Source organism: Pipistrellus kuhlii, unplaced genomic scaffold, assembly GCF_014108245.1.
Source record: "Pipistrellus kuhlii isolate mPipKuh1 unplaced genomic scaffold, mPipKuh1.p scaffold_m20_p_10, whole genome shotgun sequence".
NCBI classification, from domain to species: Eukaryota; Metazoa; Chordata; class Mammalia; order Chiroptera; family Vespertilionidae; genus Pipistrellus; species Pipistrellus kuhlii.
In genome coordinates this window covers 7,223,861-7,247,250 of record NW_023425405.1, presented here as the reverse complement: position 1 = coordinate 7,247,250, position 23,390 = coordinate 7,223,861, and the positions used below count along the sequence as shown (strand labels likewise).

Here is a 23,390-nt window from a genome sequence, read left to right as displayed (position 1 = left end):
TAGATTTTGGATTATTGTGTTTTCATTGTCATTTGTTGCCAGGATGTTTTTAATTTCTTCCTTGATTTCTCTGGTAACCCAGTGCTTGTTTAATAGCATGCTGTTTAATCTCCATGTGTTTGATTTCTTTGGATTATTTTTATTGTATTGTAATTAATTTCCAGTTTTATATCACTATGATCTGAGAAGATCCTTGATATGATTTCTGTCTTCTTGAATTTGAAGAGACTTTGCCTATGTCCCAAGATGTGGTCTATCTTTAAGAATGTCCCATGTGCACTTGAGAAGAATGTATATTCTGTGGCTTTGGGGTGGAATGTTCTGAAGATGTTAATTAATTCCATCTGGTCTAGTGCATCATTTAGGATTGATATTTCTTTGCTGATTTTTTGTTTAGGTGATTTAATACAGTGGGGTATTAAAATCTCTTACTATGATTGTATTGCTATTAATCTTTCCCTTAATGTCCTCCAGCAGTTTTTTGTTTGTTTGTTTGTTTTTAATGTATTTGGGTGCTCCTGTATTGGGTGCATATATGTTTACCTGGGTTATTTCTTCTTGTTGGATTGCTCTCTTTAGTATTATGAAGTGGCCTTCATTATCTCTTGTTATGTCCTTCACTTTGAGGTCTAATTTGTCAGATATAAGTATTGCTACCCCAGCTTTTTTTTTCATTTCCATTCGCCTGGAAAACCTTTTTCCATCCCTTCACCTTCAGTCTATGTGTGTCTTTTTTTCTGAAGTGGGTTTCTTGTAGACAACAGATATATGTGTCTTGTTTTCTTATCCAGTCTGTTACCCTATGTCTTTTGATTGGAGCATTTAATCCATTTACATTTATAGTTATTGATAGGTATTTATTTGACACCATTTTTATTCTATACCCCTGTGTTCCTTCTTTGCTTCCTATTTCTTTATTTTTACAGTAAACCCTTTAGCATTTCTTGCATTGCTGGTTTGGTAGAGATAAACTTTAGTCTTTTTTTGTCTGTGAAGCTCCTGATTTCACCTTCAATTTTGATTGATAGCCTTGCTGGGTACAGTATTCTTGGATTCAGACCCTTCCTTTGCATGACTTTGTATATTTCATCCCATTCCCTTCTGGCCTGATGAGTTTCTGTGGAGAAATCAGTTGCTAGTCTGATGGGGTTCCTTTATATGTAACTTTCTGTCTCTCTCTGGCTGCTTTTAAGATTCTTATTTTGTCATTGGTGTTTGCCAGTTTAATTATAATGTGCCTTGGCATCGGTCTTCTGGGGTTCATTTTGCTTGGGACTCTGCGAGCATCTTCAATTTGTGTGGTTTTTTTCTTCTCTATCTCAGGAAAATTTTCTGTCATTAATTCTTGAAATACGTTTTCCATGTCTTCCTCAGTTTCCTTTCCTTCTGGAACCCCTATTATTCTAATATTGTTTTGTTTTGTATTGTCCCAAAGTTCCCTTAGGCTCTCCTCCTGCTTTTTTTTTTTTTCTAGAAGCTGCTCTAATTGGGAATTTTTTTTCATCTTGTCTTTTAGCTCACTGATGCGGTCCTCTGATTCTTCTAGTCTGCTCTTGATGCTGTCTATTGAGTTCTTCATAGTAGCAATGTCATTTTTCATTTCTTCTTAATTCATCTTCATTTCCTCTTGGTTCTTCTTCATTTCCTCTCGTGTCTTACTCATATTGTCAAATTTGTCTTCCATTCTTTTTAGCCATCTTATGATCATTACTCTGAATTCTTGTTCTGGTAGGTTGCTTGCCTCTAACTCGTTTACTTTTCTTTCATTTGTGGGCTGTTTCTTTGTCTCCCTATGTAGATCTCTCTCTCCTGCATTGATTTAAAGGCACAAAACACAACACAACCAGGTACAACACACAAAGCACTGAACAGAAATATATTTGCGATATTAATAACCTCCAATAAAGGTGACCACCAGGGAAAGGCAAATTAGGGAATAGGAGAGAAAGAGGAAGAGTAAAAAGACAAGGGGGAGGTAGCAAAAGAAAAAGATAGGGGGAAAAAAAAAAGGTATATATATATATATATATATATATATATATATATATATATATATATATATATATAGAGGAGTGTCGAAATGAAATTGGGAAACAGGGAGGAGAGGGAGGGAGGGAGGGAGGGAGGGAGGGAGAGAGAGAGAGAGAGGAGAGAGAAGAAAGAGACTTAGAGATAAATGGAGAATAAACTATATATATGGGGAGAGAATTTCAATAAAACAACCACTAACCCCAGAAAATGCTGGCAGCAGTACCTGGAGAATAATACAATCTACAACACCCTCTAATTTCCAGCAAAGGAGGGGAAAACAGAAGTAAAAAAAGCAAACAAAAACCAATCAAATAAGAAAATACCAAGCAACAGCAACAACAAAAGAATAAGCAAAATACTCTAACTAAAAAGCATAAAAATACAATATAATCAACATTCCCCCAAACAGCATCAAAAGGACAGTGAGGAAAACAATTTTTTTTTTTTTTTTTTTTTTTTTTTTTTTTTTTTTTTTTTTGCTAGTTAATACAGCTCAGAGAGGGGTGTGTATGCACTTGGCACAGGGGATTGGAAATTAGATATATAAGTAGGGTAGAAATTTTAGTAGGGGGGAGACAGAAAGACTAAGGAAAAGCTAAAGCAGGAAAGGGTTAAGATAAACAGGATAGCAAAAGGAGAAAGGTTAGAAAGAGAGTGATGGTGTAAAGGTCGTATTGAGATAGGGTTAAACAATGTTGAAGGAGAAATGAAAATAACATGAACACTAATTCCATTGTAAAATAAAGAGAAAATAAAATGGCACTTAAAAAATTTAAAATAGCAGTAGTAATAATGCTGATTGAACCTAAAAATGTAATAATTAAAAAGTTAAAATCAAGTGAGGAAAAAAGGAAAAGATTCGTTTCTTAAATAAAAGATGCAAAAAATGAAAATAAAATAAAAAATAAAAGATTTAGCAAAAAAAAAAAAAAGTGTGCAGTTGTGAAGGCCATTCACTTCTTCTGTCATTTTGTTTGGCACGCCTGTTTCAGACAGTATTGCAGTTCCCTGCATTCTGCTGCACCTCTGTGTTGTAAACTAGTCCTTGATTTTAAGATGGCGATTCCTTAGTTTCTTGTTTTTTGATTAAATAAAACTAGTAATAATCAGTCAGTTTGCACTCCAGCCTTTAGGTGGCAGTGTTTCTGGATTGATGTCCCCGTCTTTTTGGCTGCTCTAACCTTCTTTTTCTATGGCACTCAATACTGTGTGTTGTGTTTTTTTGTTTTTGTTGTTTTTTTTTTGCCTTGGAGCTGAATCCGGGATGATTTCGCCCTGCTCTGTTTCTCAGCTTCCAGAAAAGCAGTTTCCCCCTGCTGTCTCTTAGGGCCAGCCAATCTGAGCGATCTCTCCTTTGTAATCAGAAGTAAAGGGTTGCAGGGGAACCAGCCTAGGTACGCGTTGGGCCAGTCTGCAGGCACTTACAAATAGACTGCCTTCCAACTCCTTTGTTCTCCCTCCATGTCGGATCAGAATGAGTTGCTCCCTAGAGAACCCTACTATTAGCAACCTTGGGGTCCCCCGTCCACTTTCTTAAGTCACACCAGACCCAACAGCGCGGGGCTTTTGTGGACACAGATTTCCGAGGTCCCAGCGCGCGCTTTTGCCTCTGCTGCCACAGTGGCCTCAGCGTCTGCGCCTGCCGCTTTCGCTGTTGGGACACAGACACCCCACATTATCCCAGGCAAAATCCAACCTTTCTGTGGAATCCGCGTGTCTGCACCGGTTGGGGCCTCCCCGGTTGTGGTTTTTTCAGGTCTCAGGTAAGATCCCCAGTTTCAGCACTGATGTGGTTGTGAGAGGCAGCATGTACAAGTGTTTACCTTGCCGCCATCCTCCAGGAAGTCCCTCATAGCTACTTTTAAAAGTCCTAATGAAAAGTCACATTGATTCCACAGGGATATTGGTTAAAACACAAAGATCTAGTAACATTGATGGTCTTTTCTCTTTGTATGTTATTATCAAAATATTTATTTTCATTTATAAGTACATAAATTTAAACAAACAAAAAGAGTGGAACAGTAAACCACCACTTGTATCCAAACAAGATGTCTACATTTCTTTCAACAGTTAAAATTAAATCCTTTACTCCACATTAGCTTAATTAAGAAAAGAAGCCGTTAAGACACTTTAGCTTGCATTCAGTATTTTTTAATAATATTTACATTCAGGGGATATTCATTCAATTGGTCAAATGTTTGATACTGCTACAAAACACTTTCACTGCCATTCTCAAGGACTAGCCATTGTTTTCTGTAGATATGGAAAACATGTATTGTAATCCTTTACCTTGAAGGCTGTCTAAAAGAGAATAATTCCATTCCATTAATTCCAGGTCAAAAATGAAGTAAATGGCTACAAGTATCTGCAATAAATTTTCACTATAGACACAAATAATAAGTATACTGTAGACTGCTATGCATTTTCCTTAATTATTTGAATTTTTAGGGAAATATATATGTTTGTGCTGGTGTAGATATAGATATAAAATATAATAGATAAAAGTAGAATGACTGATTCTGATTGTTTTTCAGGCCTGATGGAATCGGAACAGTTTCAATGGAAGAGAAAGAGAGATTTGAGGAGATAAAAGAGAGACTGTCTTTCCTTTTAGAAAACCAGATAAGCCATTTCAGGTATGTCCTCTTCATTAATACAAGTATTTGCTTTATTACTTCACTCAACCATCCAATCGCCTGCAAATGTTTATGACTTTTTGCAACTACTCAACAATTAGGAGTAGCTTCACCACATTCATTGGTCTGTGGTCTGTCAATCAGCCTGCCATTCAGTGTCCTTTGCTCATTTAAGTAAGCCCCTTCCCCTGCAATGTCTGTCCCAGAGTCCCTCTCACTTGCCTTCCTGCATAGTCTCTTCACGATAACTCTGGTGACTATTCCTCTCTCTCTCTCTCTCTCTCTCTCTCTCTCTCTCTCTCTCTCTCTCTCTCTCTCTCTCTCTCTCTTCTCTCTCTCTCTCTGTCATCAGGCATGGAGGCTCTCAAGTCCCATCTTCACAGCAGAACCTTTCTCAGCTCTTTGGAAAAGCTGAAGTCCTATCTGTACTTTGCACTGATCACATGGTTCTGATACACATGTTTTGGGTCACTTATTTCTTTTAAAGTTACTTTCTGTGAGAACAAGGACCACAGTGCCTAGCACAGTTCCTTGCTCAGAAAATTAAGTACTGATACTATGAAACATTTGCAGAGTGAAAGATAAATATCTTGATAATATTTCTATTCCCCTGATTATAGTTAGCTCAGTAGAACTTAGTGAGTTAAAAACAGAAATATGCCAATATACTTCATAGTCTATCACTCTTATCATTAGATCCTATAAAATGTTGCTATGTCAACATATTGTGTCTTATAGCATGCCTGTTATTTGGAATCATTCCTTATGAATTTACTGAAAAAATGAGCTCAGTTCATATTCCCCTTTTAGCCATTTGAAAATATTGTTATTTAACCACTAGAGGCCCTGTGCACGAAGTTTGTGCAGGGGGGCTGTAGGATTGGGGTGTCAGCCCAGCCTGCACCTTCTGCACTTGGGACCCCTTGAGGGATATTTGATGGGCAGTCAGATATCCCTCTCACAATCCAGGACTGCTGGCTCCCAACTGCTAGCCTGCCTGCCTGCCTGATTGCCCCTTAACCACTCCCCTGCCAGCCTGATCAACATCTCACTGCTCCCCTGCCAGCCCAATTGCCCCTAACTGCCCTTCCCTACTGCCCTCGTTGCCCCTAACTGTCCTCCCCTACAGGCCTGGTTACCCCCAACTACCCTCCCCTGCAGGCCTGGTCCCCCATAACTTTCCTCCCCTGTGGGCCTGGTCCACCCCAACTGACCCCCCTGCAGCCTGGTCCCCCACAACTACCCTCCCCTGCAGGCCTGGTCCTCCACAACTGCCCTCCTCTGCAGGCCTGGTCACCCCTAACTGCCCTCCCTGCAGGCATGGTCACCCCCAACTGCCCTCCCTTTTAGGCCTGGTCCCTCCCAACTGCCCTCCCCTGCTGGCCTGATCACCCACAACTGCCCTCCCCTGCCAGCCATCTTGTGATGGCCATCTTGTGTCCACATAGGGGCAGCCATCTTTGACCATATGAGGGGTGGCCACCTTGTGTGTTGGTATGATGGTCAATTTGCATATTGCTCTTTTATTAGATAGGATTTGAATAGTGTATGCCTAGCTGCTATGGGTCTCAATTATTTGTGATATGAAAAGCTTTAGACTGTGGGTTGTTCTTTTTTAAATGATCTTGAAGGAAGAAATTCTCAAAGAATATACTGTACATCTGTTCCCCTACATTAGTGATTTCAACTGGGCTGGTACTATCACCTTCAGGTAAGTGAATGAGGGAGGATTTTCATTGTCACAGTAGCCAGGCAGTGGGACAGTCATTAGTTCTTGGTTTAGGAGTGCAGTACATGGAATAGTCTCACGCTGGAGAATTGTTTTGCCTAAAAGACTAAGAGACTCACATTAGGAAACACTAATCTTGAGAGCATAGTGAAATTCAACTTACAGGGTTAGGACTGTATTGTCTTCTGATTTTTAAAAATAATTGGAAATATGAGGAAGGCTTTTTTTTTGCATTTGCAGAGAATGTTTCTGCATTTGTATTTGTTAAGAGTATTGTCTTCTAGGTTGTGTAGAGACTCTTAACTTCATTGTACGTGTCTCTCAGTCACACATACTTTTCCATTTTCTGACATTGAGGCAGACATTATGTCATTCAGTTTAATATCTATGTGTGTTGGGGTTTGTTTGCTTTTTTGTATTTATGCTCCCCTCTACAAGTAACAGATCCTACCTCAAACTGGTTTAAAGAAATAAATGTGGCCGGGACCGGTTTAGCTCAATGGATAGAGCGTCAGCTTGGGGACTGAAGGGAACCGGGTTCGATTCCGGTCAAGGGCTTGTACCTTGGTTGCGGGCATATCCGCAGTAGGGGGTGTGCAAGAGGCAACTGATCGATGACTCTCTCTCATCGATGTTTCTAACTCTCTATCTCTCTCCCTTCCTCTCTGTACAAAATCAATAAAATATATTAAAAAAAAAAAAAAAAAGAAAGAAAGAAATGTGAACGTCATCACTTGGTATTAGGGAGGATGAACCTCAAGTCAGGCTGACTTCAGTAGCCATGGCTCTGTTTCTTGGTGGTTCTCACATAATTGCCTTCTATCATGAGATGGCTTCATTCCCAGATTGGTAGCAAGACCATAGAATTCCTGGTCTCACATCCACCTATGCCATTTTTCAAAGGAAGTAGTGGGACATTTCTTTCTGTAATGCTCTTTTAAGACCATGACGTTATGTTAGACAATCCTAGCAAATCCTACCCTTCTATCTCATTTGCCCTAAATAGGTCACAAGGCAGTCCTGTACCAAACGTGGTGGCCAGGGGATGCCCCGGCACTAAGTGCCTCAGGTAGTCACTGAGGAGTATGGGATCACCATGATTGATTAGCCTGATTGGGGCCACCCCATCAGGGCAGTTCAGTTCCCCTCCCTGCCCCCCAGGAACTACACAAGGAGGCAGGAAAATGCATTTGTCCACATAATTATTCCCCTCTCAGTTTTGTTCTCTGTTTCTCTTAAATGCACATCTTCTTTTAATAATTTCTCTAAAAATATACTTTTTAGCTTTTATCTCTTTAGTGCTGAGAACAAGAACTAAAAGGAATCAGTCTAGACATTTTGAGCTGATTTTTATATTCCCTTTTGATGTTTGTAGAGTTTTATAAATTTTGCCAGTTCTGTGGAGGGGTTGGGGGATTCTTAGTCCATAAAATATTGAATAACAGGAACTGGGACTAAAATAAAACAATAATTTTTAGGCATCCACATAAGAAAATATATAAATATGTATATTGTCCATGAAAATAAGGATTCTACCAAATGACCTTTCTTAGTCACTTATGTTAAAATTTAGAAGAACATAAATTACTTATCAATTCAGGCTAAAGAAGTAGTCACAGTACTAGTCATAACTCATATAGAACTTTATTTATTTAGGTCCGTAAATTTATATATTCCAGAAATGCATTTCAAAGACACAGATAAAATAATAGGGCAAAGTAAATTAACAATAAATGAGGAACTTCTGGTTAGAGATGGCAGATCGATGCGTGTTTGCAAAGCTTCTTCCAAGGACCTAACTAAAATAACAGAACACTATTTTTCAGACAACAACCCCACAAGGACAACTAAAGTAAAAGAGGAAAAGAGTTTTTGGAAGCCAGAGGGATGAATGGTATCTAATTTAACCACCCAGGAAGAACTGAATCATAAGCTGGCAGTGGGGAAAACAGAGAAGCTATCTGATTTATGTCATACAATCACCGAAGTGTTTAGGAATCTAGAAAAAAGAGTGAAGACAACTCGTAAATTTGCTCCATTGTGGGAAATGTGCTACATCTCTTTTCCTCCTCACCCTTGGGCAGAGCACTGCCCAGATGAGAGGGCACTTGGACTGAGGTGGAGGAGGGGAGGAAACAACAGGCACAGTTGGAATTAGGATTATTTGCAGACACATGGAGATTAAATAAACGTTTATTCTGAAATCAGAATAAACAGTCTTCTCCTACCAGCTCATCCCCTTGACTCCCAAAACTCTGGCAGACAGGCAGATAGGTAGGTTTATACCTCCCTAGCCTATTACAAGTGTCTTCCCATCGGAGCCTGTTTAGCCCAAGAGAAAAAAACTAAAACTCTAGACAATAAAGACTCACATGGAAACAGCCCAGTTTCCTCCAGGAAGACCAGCTAGGTGCATGTTGCTTCCATTCAGGTTTTTAATGCCATGCTTTTGAAAATGATTAGAGAGCCAAAGTCATCAGACATTTGAGGAAAGTATTTACTATGGAAGACAGAGCCTCAAACAAATAAATACTAAAGAAGCAATTTTGAAAAAACAAGCACAAAGATGTGGGGGTGGGGGCTGGAATGAATTACTGATATCCTTAGAGAGGTTTGAGAAGATAGAGCATTTGTAAAACAAAAATAAGACGTTGTTAAAAGAAAGGAAAAAGCCTTGGAAAAAAGAATCTCTTACAAATTATTGTATATGCAAATGACACACAAATATATATATACACTACTGAAAGAATTGGTTAATGAACCTTGCAGAAATTAGGGTGGAGGAGAGGGAAATCGGAATACAACAAAGATAAGAAAAAGATCTGCTTAACAATACCATGATTATAAATAACTAGACGCCCGAAGCACCAAAATTCGTAAAAGAATGGGCTTTCCTTTCCCTGGCTGCCAGCACTGCCTTTGCTCTGGCCTGGAGTTGGGAGTTGCCTTTCCGCTTTCCCATGCTACCCAGAGGCCCTGAGCAGCTGGAGAGTTGCGGAACAACACAAGCATCCTTCCCCCAGCCACCTGTGCCTGTGTATACCAATTAATCCACCATCTTTGTTGGGTTAATTTGCATAGTCACTCCTGATTGGGTTAATTTGCATAGTCACTCCTAGGTGGGCATCGCAAAAGTATGGTCAGTTTGCATCTTTCTCTTTTATTAGTGTAGAAGATAAGAATTCCAGAAAGAGCTAAGTCTAAAGGTAGGAAACTTTGACTAAAACCATTCAAAAAGGTTTCCAGAATTAAAATAAGTGCTCAGATTGAAACATTTAGTACCCAGCACAATGGATTAAAATATTTACTCATCAGGGTACATATTTATGAATTTTCAGATTCTTGGTGATAAAAGAGAAGATCCCAAAATACAAGGAATCAGAACGCTTTTCAGTGTTAATTTATTCTAGAAATGTTTTTTGAGTACCTACTATGTGTCAGGTAGTGAACAACAACAACTAAAAAGATCCTATGCTTCTGCAGCTTTCATTTTGACCTGAGGGGTGATACTATATATATACAAAAAACAGTGCATCAGTGACTTCATAGTTCTGAGAAAAGATTACTATCAACCCAGAATTTTGTACCAGCAAAAGTCTTGATTAAGGGTAATGGTAGAATGATATTTTCAGATATAAAGAACCTTTAAAAATAATGCAACTTACCAAGACAAAGGAGAAAATAAAGAAAGAAGGAGAGTTAAAATCCTTGTAATAGGACATCAATCTGAGACAGGAAGGAAGGTTATGGTTAATAGACTCCAAAGTGGTCTTGCCCAGCCAGCATGGCTCAGTGGTTGAGCATCAACCTATGAACCAGGAGGTCATAGTTCAATTCCTGATCAGGGCATATCCCTTGGTTGCAGGCTTGATCCCCAAAGTGGGGCATGTAAGAGGCAGCGGATCAATGATTCTCATCATTGCTATTTCTATCTCTATCATTATCCCTTCTTCTCTGAAATCAATAAAAATATTTTTTAAAAGGCTCTAAAATGGCAATGGAGCTTAGAGAGCAACCAATTCTCACTGAAACAGGTCAGAAAATTCTTCAGTATTTTAACATGTCTGGAGTAGAGTGTGAAATTGTTTTAATTAGATTGTATTAGATTTTGAATTTATATTAAACTAGAGGCCCGGTGCATAAAATTTGTGCACAAGGGTGGGGTCAGGGTGTTCCCTCAGCCTGGCTTGCATCTTCTCATAATCCAGGACCCCTTGAGGGATGTCCACCTGCCAGCTTAGGCCCGATCACCCTGGGGAGCAGGCCTAAGCCAGCAGGCAGACATCCCTCTTGCAGTCCAGAAGCCCTCGCTCCTTACTGCCCACCTGTTCACTGCACCTTACAGCTCGCTGTGGTTGTGCACTGACCACCCGGGGACAGCTCCTGTGTTGAGCGTCTGGCCCCTGGTGGTCAGTGTGCATCATAGTGACCAGTAACTCTGCTTGTTCTGCCATAATGGTCTCTTAGACTTTTATTATATAGATTAAGAATATAAAAACAGGATATTAAAAATAAAGACAAGTATTATAAACAAAATAGCAATCATAGTTAAAGTGTTTTCTCCATTGTCTAGGACATTTACATAAATAATATAAAGTTACTGAATTTAAATCTAAATCCTCCAAAATGATGTAACCATATTAGTAGGACAGAAGGACAGGAATTATGTTTAGAGTGGAGGAAGGTGGTCTTAAGGGGGGGAAAAAAGAGCTATTTCTCGAACCAAGTAACCGGGGATGATATTTCCCCTCCTAGCTGAAACAATTTTTTTAAAAAAAGAAGAAAAAGAAAAAAAGAAAAGCAAATATATGGGGGAAATGCTTTTTAAGACACTAAACATAAGCAATGAACAACACTGATTCCTGAGAGCTGGGAAATAAATGAAGTAAGGCCCTGCTTACTGCGGAGAGAGTGTTTCCAGGCCATGGCCCAGACAGCAGGAACCTGAATCCTAGGGGACATCCTGATTGAGAAGGCAGGGATGGGAGGCTAGGGAGGCCAAAGCAGCCAGTTTTCAGGCCAGAATTCTAAAGAAGAGAAAGAGTGGAGAGACCTGCAGGTATCTGCAGAAAATCCCCCTGGAGCTTTCTCCCCATGTATGTGAGAAAACTATTCAAAGTCAGGCAAAGAACTATGGGAAATGCACAAAGCTAACACAGGGCTAGTTCCATTTTCTCCTACCCAGAGTGGAAACCTTCTAATTCATGGGCATCAGGCATAGTACTCACAGCATTTCACCTCAATAGTGGCAAAAAATTAGCCCTAGAATAAATACTATCATGGTCTCTCCTAATGTGGATTAAAATAAAAATTTAAATGAATCAAACTGTTTTCAAATAATTTAACTGCATTCCAAAACAAAGTTCCAAAATACAAAGTGTTGTATTTAAAGGAATACAAAAGATAAAATAACAATGTCTAGCATCCAGAGACACAATTCAGAGATGGAAGATGCTGACGACGCCTCAGCATTCCAGCAGACAACAGCCGTGGGTTGCTGAAGGATGCCCAGGACCAAACCAGAGACAGGTGGACCTGCATTACCGCCATTTGTCCACCAACCAGATCTGAAATATCACGGCTGGCATGTACACATAAGGAACTATCTGGCATTGAAATTGGGACGCAAAAGAACTGTTGGCCCAGAAAGGAACTCACTACAGACTGATTCATTTGCCTCTCAGCATAACCATTATGGCTTGTTACAGTTTAGGTTCTTACAAGGGTATTTCTTGGATCACATGATCTCACACATCTAGAGGAAATAATGAACAACACAAACGGACCCAGAGAAAGAGAACCAGCGATCAGACTCTCAAACCTCAGAGGGAAAATAAGGGGTATGGGGGTAAGGGGAAGAGATCAACCAAAGGACTTGTGTGCATACATATGGGCCTAGCCAGTGGCCATGGACAACAGGGGGGGGGGCGGGGAACGGGGAGGGGGGATGGGGGGTATATCTAGGGAGGGGTTTGGGATGGGAATGGGGGAATAAGGACAATTATGTGAGACCATAATTAATTTTTTTTTTAATTTCTAGATATACAAAGAAATAGTAAAATATGACTAATGAAGGGAATAAAACCAACCAAAAGTGAAAATGACACAAGATAAAAATTAATAAACAGTAGTGTTAAAAGAATTATTACTCTATGTCATATATTAAGGGCATCTATGGAGAATTTACAGCTAACATCATACTCAATAGTGCAGGAAGTCTGCTGTTACTACTTCTGTTTGAAACTGTACTGATGATATTTTAGCCAATACAATGAAGCAGATAAAAGTAGGACATTCATATTGGAAAAGAAGTAAAACAGCCTCTCTTCACAGATGTTGTGATTATCTGTAGAGAAATTCCTATAGAAACTGCCAAAAAAAATGCTGTAATTAATAAGTATATTTAGAAAAGTTGTAGGAGCTCAAATATATACATATCAATTTTTTCTGTTTGATAGCAACAAACAAATTGAAATTAAAAACAATACAATTTACAATAGCAACGAAAATTACTAAATATGTATGGTTCAATTTGACAGAGACGTGCGAAACCTGTATACTAAAAAATACAAGTATTTCTGAAAGAAATTAAGGAAAACCCAAATTGATCTATAGATTCAATGCTATCTCAATCAAAATCCCAAAAATATTTTGTAGAAATTGGAAACCTGATTCCAAAATTCACAAATGGAAAAATGTTGTCTTGAACTTCATCAACATTAAGAACTTTTGATCTTCCAAAGCTATTTTTAAGGTATAAAGAGACAAGTCCTAGATAGTACATATTTCACAAAAGCCTTCTACCCAAATTGCATGCTTAAACATGCGTAGTTCATTGTGTCACTTATATCTTTAAAACTTTTTTTTAAAGCTGTTTCTCTTCCATAGTGGGATGTTTATAATAATATATAAAAATGAAACATCAAGAATTAGAAATATTAGCAGGTATGTTAAGGATATGACATTTAAATGCCAAAAGAATCAGCTAAAAGTTAAAAATGTTTTTTCTAGAGTAATTACTTGGGGAATGGGGTAGAACTGACATAAAGGACTTTTGTTTTTCATATAACACCTTTTAGAAGTTTCCTGTTAGATCATGCACATATATTACTTTGATGAAACTACATACTGCATCTAAAAGAGGCTAAAGTAAAAGAACATCTCAATCATAGGACAGGTCTATGCAAGCTCACTTATCTGGGTATTTAATGTACTAAAGTTGGAATGAAGAGGATTTCAATTTATTCCTATTAGGGATTAAACTTTGTTGAATTTTATTTAATAATATAGGTTTTTTTTTCCACTATGTGTTGTTATTATAGAGCTGTCAAAGTGGTAAAATTCCAAAATATTTATCCTGAAAGGCAGGCCAAAATGATTCCCTTTTAAAACTTGTAAACATTAATTAAGGTTCTGTGTCGTTATTTTCTGTACTTTATTGATTCAGGATTACTTGTACTCTATAAATGTGCTGAATTATTTACACATCCTGGGCAGCTAATGCTAATTCAGAACATGCCCAGTGGGACCTCAGAGCCTGCAATGCTAAATGTAATCTGGGGATCAGTAACATTCCATTCATAAAATGCATCACCCACAGGTTAATGGAAATAGACAATAGGCGAGACAATGAGTGGATTATGCAAATGCACTGAAAAGATTTAACAAAGGGGAGGGGACAACAAGAACCCAATTTGTGTTTTATTTAAACTCGGATTAAGGTTTATGGTATACAAAATGATTAAAGCCACTTTGCTAATTTGCTAATGCTCCAGGAAGCACCACTACACAGGGAAAACTATCAAAATAGACTGGCCCTGGCTTTTTTTTGTGTGTGTAGGAGACGCTAATAGGGTACAAAGGGATGAGATTAAGTGAAGGAAACTTTCAACATGAAATGAACAGCATTCTGAAGAAAAAAATTGAATGATTAGATTTACAAGACATTTATTTGCATTTATCTAAAACAAAAGTTTCATGAAACTACAACTCGGGCTTTATATTCAACTACTGCTTTGTAAGAAATCTTTCTTTTTCTTTTTTCATTCAAATTCGGTCCTATAAAACAAATTCAGCCCAAACCGGTTTGGCTCAGTGGATAGAGCATAGAGCGTGGGCCTGCGGACTGAAAGGTCCCGGGTTCGATTCCGGTCAAAAGCATGTACCTTGGTTGCCAGCACATTCCCAGTGGGGGGTGTGCAAGAGGCAGATGATCGATGATTCTCTCTCATCGATGTTTCTAACTCTCTGTCCCTCTCTCTTCCTCTGTAAAAAATCAATAAAATATATATATATATAAATTCAACTTAAAACACAAGTGCCTTTTAGGAAAATCTGTTCAAATGATAGTGTGAGAAACGAATGTCATTGTGAATTGCATCTTAGATAATATGTCCACCAAGTCCCTGAATAATGGCACAGGATGTGGCAATAAGGAAACATTCTCAAGTTGCTGGTTTGGAGGTTTCTAAGTCTGAGTAAGGTGCAGCCTTGGGGACAGCCCAGCTGCTCGCAGCACTTGGCCTTGGAGCCAGCGCAGTGGTCTGGGAGAGTTCACCAAAGCCAGGAGTCCCAGCAGGCGTGACCTCAAGAGGGACCCTTCCCTCCTCCAACCACCCCTTATAAAGAGCAGTTACCTCATCGCCATGTGGCAGTAACCTCTGAGGAGCCCACTGGCGCTCCCAGCCTCTGGCCCTGGCTTCAGAGTCTGCGCATAACCTGCCCTGTTGTGGGTGTGTATCAGGGATGCACGGGCTTGAAGGACTAGGGATAAATGACTCCCCTGGCTTAAGGGTTTTGTGTTTTGTGGGGGGAAGAGGGAGAGTTAGACACGGGTGTGGACAGGCAAGTGTGAGAGGATCGGGGAGCTGGAAACTTGTTGGTCCTAGAAGTTATGTCAGTTGTGTGTTTCCATCTTAAACCACAGGGATAAGTGGGGGAAGTCATTTCAATGTTATCATAGAAAAGAAATATTAGGGAATGCTTTTTTAAAATATATACTTTTTTTTATTGATTGCAGAGACGGAGAGAGAGATGGAAACATCAGCGATGAGAGAAAATCATTTATTAGCTGTCTTCTGCATGCCCCACACTGCGGATCAAGCCCACACCCGGGCATGTGCCCTTGACCAGAATTGAACCCAAGATCCTTCAGTCCACAGATAGATGCTCTATCCACTAATTCAAACTGGCTGGGCCATTAGGGAATGCTTTTTAAGTATCTCTTTACTCATAGAACCTTAGTGGTTCTTTTCTGATTATTATATTATTTATGCACATATGTCATCAAAACTTTAGAACCTTATCCATCAGAGTTTGTGCCTTCATTAAGACATTTAAATCATGGGACTAGGTGAACATCAACCTTAAAAGGTTCCTTTATGGGTTGGTGCAATTTTAACCACTTGTCATTGTTCTATCCTGCCAGGTAATAGAAGAGGGGATGGTTTAACAGTTTGGATATTAAAGGATTGACTTTTGTTCCTCCTTTTGTTTTCAAAGATACTGCTTTCCCTTTGGACGACCTGAAGGTGCTCTGAAAGCTACACTTTCCTTACTTGAAAGGGTATGTTTCAACATTATTTTACAAACACTGTTCATGCTGTCGGTTGCTGGGTGTCTCAGCTGTCTAGCCAGACAGTCTCATTCCTCAGGAGTGTGCTCTCCTTGGAGTCCATTGTGTTTCACCAACTTCTCATTTTTTCTTGCTATCTTCAAAATTTCCCTGTACCCCGCTTCTTCCTCCCAAAGCCATTCTGAAGCACACCTTGGCTTCATATGCTAAGTTAATGGCATATTTTCGGTAATTTTCTATTTTTTCAATATTTTTTTCTCCCGTCATGAAATAGGTGTGGTAGTTTTTTCAGTCAAGTATAATGAACTGTTTTTCATACTTCACAGTTGTCTCATCATTCCCCCTGACTTTTTTGTACTTCTACCTGTCATAGTCCTCATACCTAAAAGAGTTTATCATTTATTATACACACACATATCATTCTTTTTATTTTAAAATCAATCCAGAATTTATTTCAATTCAATCTGTGTATTGCTCTAAATGAATTCACGAATTGTAGAAATTCTTTTTCCCTCAAAAAATTAATAGCAAATAAGGTTTCATTCCATGCTGAAAATTTGTTTTTTAATGTAGGTATATTTCCACTCCTGGTTTTGTGATAGATTAGGTTTGCAAGGGAAGTATCCTTTTCATCTGTTTATAAAACTTTTCATATGTTCATTGGAAGCTAACAGGTAAGTGGGTGGCTAGTTCCTATTCCTTATCAGTGTGAAAGACAATGTCTATGCCTTAGCTGGTTTGGCTCAGTGGACAAAGCATCAGCCTATGGACCCAAGAGTCCCGGGTTTGATTCCAGTCAAGGGCAGGTACTTTAGTTGCAGGCTCCACCCCAATCTGGGCCCTGGTTGGGGTTAGTGCAGGAGACAACCAATCAATGTGTTTCTCTCACATCTATGTTTCTCTCTTTCTTTCCCTCTATCTTCCACTCTCCCTAAAAAAAAGAAAAAGAGAATATATAGGAGTCATCTATGGCCCATTATTTGATCATTCTGATGCTGATTTATCAACTTCAAGCTCTTGTTCCTGTCCATTTTTCAACCCAGTGAACTCTAGATTGCATTGTTTATTAGCACCTCTATGAAAACCCCAAAGGGATTTTAGGGATTTAAAGGCTTGGGAGATGAGGGCTAGAACTAGTGGCTAAAATGAGGTCTTTCACATATAAATTTGTTTCATCTATAACCCTATCTTATCCTTGATTACAGTGCATTGTGTGAAAGAAATATTAATATTATTGTAGGAATTATCTGTTTAATTAGAATTTTTATAATATTAAGAGCTGCATGCATCCCAAGCTTTTCAAAAGATATGTCTCATCCTATTCATTAAGGTACATGGATAAGATGAGATCCTAAAAGATAGCTTTACTTTTTGGAACCGCATCCCATCCTGGGTACCAGCCTCTCTGTGAGCTGGTTTCCATGGCAGAGCTCCCTCCAATGCTCCCCCCCCCCCCCCCCCCGCAGGGAAGAGTTAGTGGTAGCAGTGATGCCCCATGCCCTGCACTGACAGGGGGCAGGATGGACAGTGACCTTTATTGCAGTTGTAGTCACTAATCATGTCTCTTGCTGAAGTGAGGGAGGAATGGTAAAAGCCTTACCTTCATTTTCATGTCTCTGTACTTACACCTTAGCAAAATAAAATAAGATCTACATGTGAATTCTTAATACTTAGTAAGAAATATGGTTTCAACCCTGAACTCACCTCATTCTAATTTTAACAGCTACTTATTTCTATTATTTAAAAGGTTGTTACCATGATAAGGCCTAGTGAAAAAGTTTATGATTCTACCTATGGTACAAAACTAATCTGGTATTCAAATTTCAGTAATAATCACATAAAAATAATAGTGCATGTTAATGCTTGTACATATTTTTTTTTATTATAAGTAGAAAGATTTTTCTGACTATAAAGTAGGGGTGTCGAACTCAATCAGAGAAGGGGCCAAAATCTAAAATCCAGCCTAAATCGTGGGCCGAATGGTTTACTGAACAGTCATAAACTGTCATTATGATGGAAATGCAGCGAGTGCAGTGATGACAGCGCAGTGCGGGCCACATTGCAAGGCCTGGAGGGACGGATTTGGCCCGCGGGCCTTGTGTTTGACACATGTGCTATAAAGAGTCTAATGTTCAGTTCAAAATAAAGTACAAGTATGTGTCTGTTTTAAAGATCAGTACTATGAGAGTATGATGAATAAATGACAGAGGAAGCTTTCAAATGGTGGAGTTTGTTGTTTTCAAAAGGAAATTTTGGCTAACAAAATTAAAACATGTTGTCAGGATCACTAATGCTAGAAACACTGAATACATTTGAGATTATAAGGTCCTTAGTGCCAAGACTATGGAAAGAGAAAGAAATAATAATCAGGAAATGGGTGTTTTCATGTTCTGTCATTATTTCTTCCCCAATAATAGACTAATAGGATAGACAGTAAGAACACTTAAGTATCTTCATCTTTATAGTAATATTTTGCTATATACTTTATAATTTGAATGTAAGCAGATCAGGATAAAGCCATTAACGTTATGAAAAATAGAGTTTGACTAAGAGTGTAATCAAAACTTACTGTGAGCAGTTTTATCACTAGGAAAGTTTTAAGGAAAGTTATCAGTCATTAAATGAGTGTTTAAGTACATTGTATTTTGAATTATGGATATAACTGTATTCCCCCTTACCAATAGTAATATTTTTAAAGGGAAAAGCCCAAAAACGCAATTTAGGAACCCAACGGAAAATAATCAGTTTTTTTCTAAATTAGAAAGTTTCCATTTCTTTCAACACTTGAAACTACATTTCACTGAGACAAAGAAGTTTTCTCCCTCCTGAGTAGATCATAGTAACTAAAGTTTAATTAGTGAAAGCAGTAGTCTTGATTTTTATAGAGCACAAAAAATATGCTTTTTCTTAATGGAGTTTTGTTATTGTTCTTATCTATGTTGCTCAAGACATTGAAAGCTTTGAAATTAAGAGGCAGGGAGGACAAACTTTGTTTATTGCTTGTCCCAGTGATGGTAATCCTGATCTGAAACAGCTGCTCTAATGGTGTCACAGGTCCCCGGGGGAGAGTGACAGTCACACTGAATGGTGGCTTGGCCTGTGGGAGGTTTTGATGTGCACAAATGAGGCTTCTGCAGGAGGAGCCAAGATTAGAGGATTACTTCCCAGTTGTGAAGTGCCTAGTAATTACTTCCCCCGTGTTACCTAGGACCTCTCCTACTATTACATAGTCAGGTCTAGAACAATTTATATAATTTGTTTTTAGTATTTTATACAAAATTTCTCTCTCTCTCTCTCTCTCTCTCTCTCTCTCTCTCTCTCCCTCCCTCCTCCCTCCCTCCCTCCCTCCCTCCCTCCCTCCCTCCCTCCCTCCCTCCCTCCCTCCCTCCCTCTCTCTCTCTCTCTCTCTCTCTCTCTCTCCTCACCAGGTTTTAATGAAAGATATTGCCACTCCCATACCAGCAGAAGAGGTGAAAAAAGTGGTCAGAAAATGTCTGGAGAAAGCCGCCTTGATCAATTACACTAGACTCACAGAATATGCCAAAATAGAAGGTCAGTGCAGTGAGCAATTGCCGAAGTGGCAGCGAGAGCCAACAATGCCTATTAACTGAATTTTCTGTGAGAAGCCCTTTCCTTTTCTGAACAAACCTGTGCCCTGGCAAAGGGAAATGTCTCATTAAAATCTCAGCTGGTGAACTGAAGAGCTTTTTCCTATTCATTGCTTTAATATGCCTCCTGGGACTCTGCTTGAATGAAAGACCCAGGATTCGTGCTTAAGTTGTCCTTTGTTCTTATTTTGAGTTTGCAAGGAACCAAGAGGTGTTTTCATGGGTTGTGTTTTTTGGCATTACTGTAAGTATGTCTAACATTTAAACTATGGACGGTGTATTCTTTCCTGATCAGTAACAGTGTAGCATTACATGACTTTATTTTCTATTCTGCAGTGTCACTCGGAGAAGGGGGAAACTTGTTGATTATCATGAGGGCGGAAATAAATGGATAGAATTACTTGCAACTTTTAATTGCTTGCAGTATATTGATGCATTGGAAGATTAGATCTCTTGAGAGGACTGTGCATTTTTTCCCTCTTTCTTCAGGTTTTATTCATTAAGGAAACTGTCGTGTAAGATGTTTAGGAATAAGTAGGCTGAAATTTGTGACCAAGTCACACAACCAGTTTTTATTCAACAGTCCTTTGATTGATATAATTAAAAGTAATAGAAAGGACCTTCAATTTTCCACTCTGATTATAAAACTAGCTTGTTCCACACATGTACCATTTACGTAGGGAAGGAAAAAGCTTGCAATGTCAAATATTTGTGTCTAACTATATAAAAAGTAAATCATAGAAAAAAATTTAGTTGCTTTTAATATAAAGTTTTACGTGATGAATTATAAATGCATTAATGAGATACTGTTATAATAGTTTCATCAAAATGGTGACAATGGAAAAGATGACTATAATTGGCGGTGTTATATCCTTTCTTCTCTCCAAATCTGATCAAGCTTTCTAACGAGCATGTGATAACCAACCTCCTGAGTGATTAACAAAAAAGCCATCCCATCACTATAGCAACCAATATTATATCACGAGAGGAACAACATGAAACCTCCTTAGTTACCAGTTTAACATCATTAATTATGATATCATGTTGTGTTAAAGCACAAGCAATGAATATTAGATCATTTGGGGAAAGTGGAAGATAAACAGATTGGTTTTCACATTTTGAATACTCGTTCGGTTTTCATGTTTTGGGAATAATGAGTGTTGCGTACACGGATTGAAAGAATTAATATAAAAGTAGACATATTAAAACCTTTCAAATCTGGCAACGAGAAAAATGTGGACAACCTGAATAAATGCAGTACTGCTTTATCTAAATATCATGAATCCTATCCAAAAAAAAAAAAAAGATGAAAATCTTTTTTTAAAATATATCTTTATTGTTGAAAGTATTATAGATGTCCCACTTTTCCCCCCATTGCACCCCTCCACCTCACACCTGCACCCCAGGCCTTCACCACACTATTGTCAGTCCCCAACACACACACACACACACACACACACACACACACACACACACACACACCTTCCCTCTGAGATTTGTCAGTCTGTTCCATGCTTCTGTTGGTCTGGATTTATTTTATTATTTTTATTCTTAACTGTCTATTTCAGTTCATTAGCTTGACCATTACCTAATTCTTTCTGGAACTTTCCCTTCCCTATCTGAGACTATTCTAGAAAATGGATCCTAGAAATCTAGTCAGGTTGGTCTACTAAGCAGTCTCCTTTAAAAAAAAAAAAAAAAAAGGCATGCTTATTGGATGAGAAAAACTTCTATGTGTTTTATTATCTCCCCCCTACCTTTGTTTTGTGTCTAAGAATAAAGAGCTTTTCTTTTATGCTTAGGATCAGACTAAGAACAAAGTCACATCTCAGTTGGTGGGAAGTGGGCTGCTTTTCTTGGCTGGATGGGCCTACTGTCTTATGGGAGCAGCAGGGAGCAGGGGTAGAGTTCGCTTCTCTCCTAAACTGTCTTTTCTTATGTTCTAGGCCCAGCAGAAAAGGAAACAGGTAACTGATGCTTGTGCATGCCCGTGTCGTCTCTAATGGTGCATGCTATGGTGCTGCTGTGTTGTGATGTCATGAGTAGCCCTTTCCTTTTCAGGACTCCACTGGGATCACTTTAAGATGGTGAAGGAAACTTGGGTTTTATCAGAACTGTGGCGAACGAATGCTTTGTAGAGAAACGTACAGGCCATTTATCTCTGGAAAAGTTCAGCGCCTGTTTCTGAGATGAATTCAGAGCAAAGCACCTGAGGCTGTGATAATGGGATGCGTTACTTTTTAAGCATAGACGCTAATCTTATTTGCCAGTATCTGAAGGGCTCTTTCAACCAGAAAAGAGAACCATCTTTCCTTTAGCACCAATGCTGCTAAATAAAAAGGAAGCAGTTGTTAATCATAGGGAGGAGCAGAGGTTATGAAATCCCATCTCAAGAAGTTGCTGGGAGAGAGTCGATTTTGAAAGGTTTTGTTACTTTTTTCTAGTGTCACTTATCACAGTCGCAACTTTTATGTTTGAATATTTTTATTTATTGACTCAGAGAAAGAGGGGGTAATGGAGAAATAGAGAGAAGGGAAGAAGAGAAACATTGATTTGTTGTTTCTTTTGTGTATGCATTGATTGGTTGATTCTTGTATGTGCCCTGACTGCAGTTTGAACCCACAACCTTGACCCATCAGGACAACACTCCAACCAACTGTGCTGTTCAGCCAGGGCTGGAGTTATTTGAGTTTCATTTGCTATTACCTATTTATCCTGCCCATCTCCTCGCCAGCCTCATGAAGGCAGGGTCCTCACTGAACTTGTTTTCCCAAGTCGCTGTTGTATCCCCAGCTCCCAGGACTGTGCCACTGACATGAAGCAGGTACTGGATACTCTGGAGAGAGGAAGTTAGTGTCATCTGAAAACTGGAGAGAAAGTGCTGAGTGAACCTTTCCAGTCCCAGTTTGCTTATTTTGTCAAATTTTGCATGCAGTGTTATAGACAAGTTTGCTTGGGTTGTTTTTAATTGAAGTCTTCTATTAAGGCTTTGTTTGTTTGTTTTTTTCCTTTTTTCCCTACATTTTCCTTTTTTTTTTTTTTCTTTTTTCTATTTTTCTAAAGTATTTGACCCCTGCGAGAATCAGGAACAAAACACTCAGGGCCAGGAAAAGGGGAGAGAACCCACCTATCATGGTCTATAAGGGCACTTTAGAAAAAAATGAATCAGGAAAAAGGAATGAGACTGCCAGTCCCTTTCAGGGCAGCTCACTGTGACAGCAACAGGCCAGTGCTCTTTAACAAACTTTTTCAAAGCCTCTCATGGCACTTTATCCCCCACAGCCTTGTTGTGGTGAACGCGGTTTTTATAGTTTACACACAGCCGTCCAGGGTCCTTAGTGGCCCTCCCACTGCCAGAGAGTAAATAAGGAGTCCCCCTGGGAGGAGAGCCGGGGTCCTGATCCCCGGCCTCCAGGGCTCCGCTCCTTCCCCTGTGAAATAGGAAGGGGCGGGGAGGGGGTCACAGTGCCCCTTCAGGAAGGATGGGGCGCAGACTGCTGCCCTGTTCCCTTTAAACAGCCCAGGAAAGGACATGTGCTGTCGTCCCCTCTTACCTCTCTGCCACCACACAGAAGCCTTTCCGTCACATGCATTGAGCACCCACGCCTCTGCTCAACTAGACAGCCTGTCACGAGGAAAAGGGCCTTTTAAAAATTAAATGCTTGCATAGAGAAGAGGGGGAAAGAATGAGAGAAGTCTCAGTAATTTAAGTGGATGGAACAGAAAGCTAATCTCAAGTGAAGAATGTTCTGAAGTAACAGAAAAGAGGTTTTTAAGAAATGTAGCTCTGTTCCTTCAGTTGCATTTGGTTG

At 39.1% G+C, this 23,390-nt stretch overlaps 1 protein-coding gene across 22 annotated transcripts in view; it reads left to right on the top strand.

The window, feature by feature from the left end:
* The window catches only part of CADPS2 (calcium dependent secretion activator 2), a 423,223-nt gene that overhangs the window by 300,605 nt on the left and 99,228 nt on the right, over positions 1–23,390 (top strand). For 13 of the 22 annotated variants that reach the window (XM_045576387.1, XM_036425542.2, XM_036425472.2 and 10 more), the window contains 4 exons: positions 4,566–4,667; positions 15,898–15,961; positions 19,399–19,522; positions 21,525–21,545. In XM_045576387.1, the coding sequence (XP_045432343.1) occupies positions 4,566–4,667; positions 15,898–15,961; positions 19,399–19,522; positions 21,525–21,545 (311 nt within the window). The remainder of the gene's footprint in view (positions 1–4,565; positions 4,668–15,897; positions 15,962–19,398; positions 19,523–21,524; positions 21,546–23,390) is intronic. The other 9 variants (XM_036425591.2, XM_036425516.2, XM_036425525.2 and 6 more) reach the window with 1 other exon arrangement.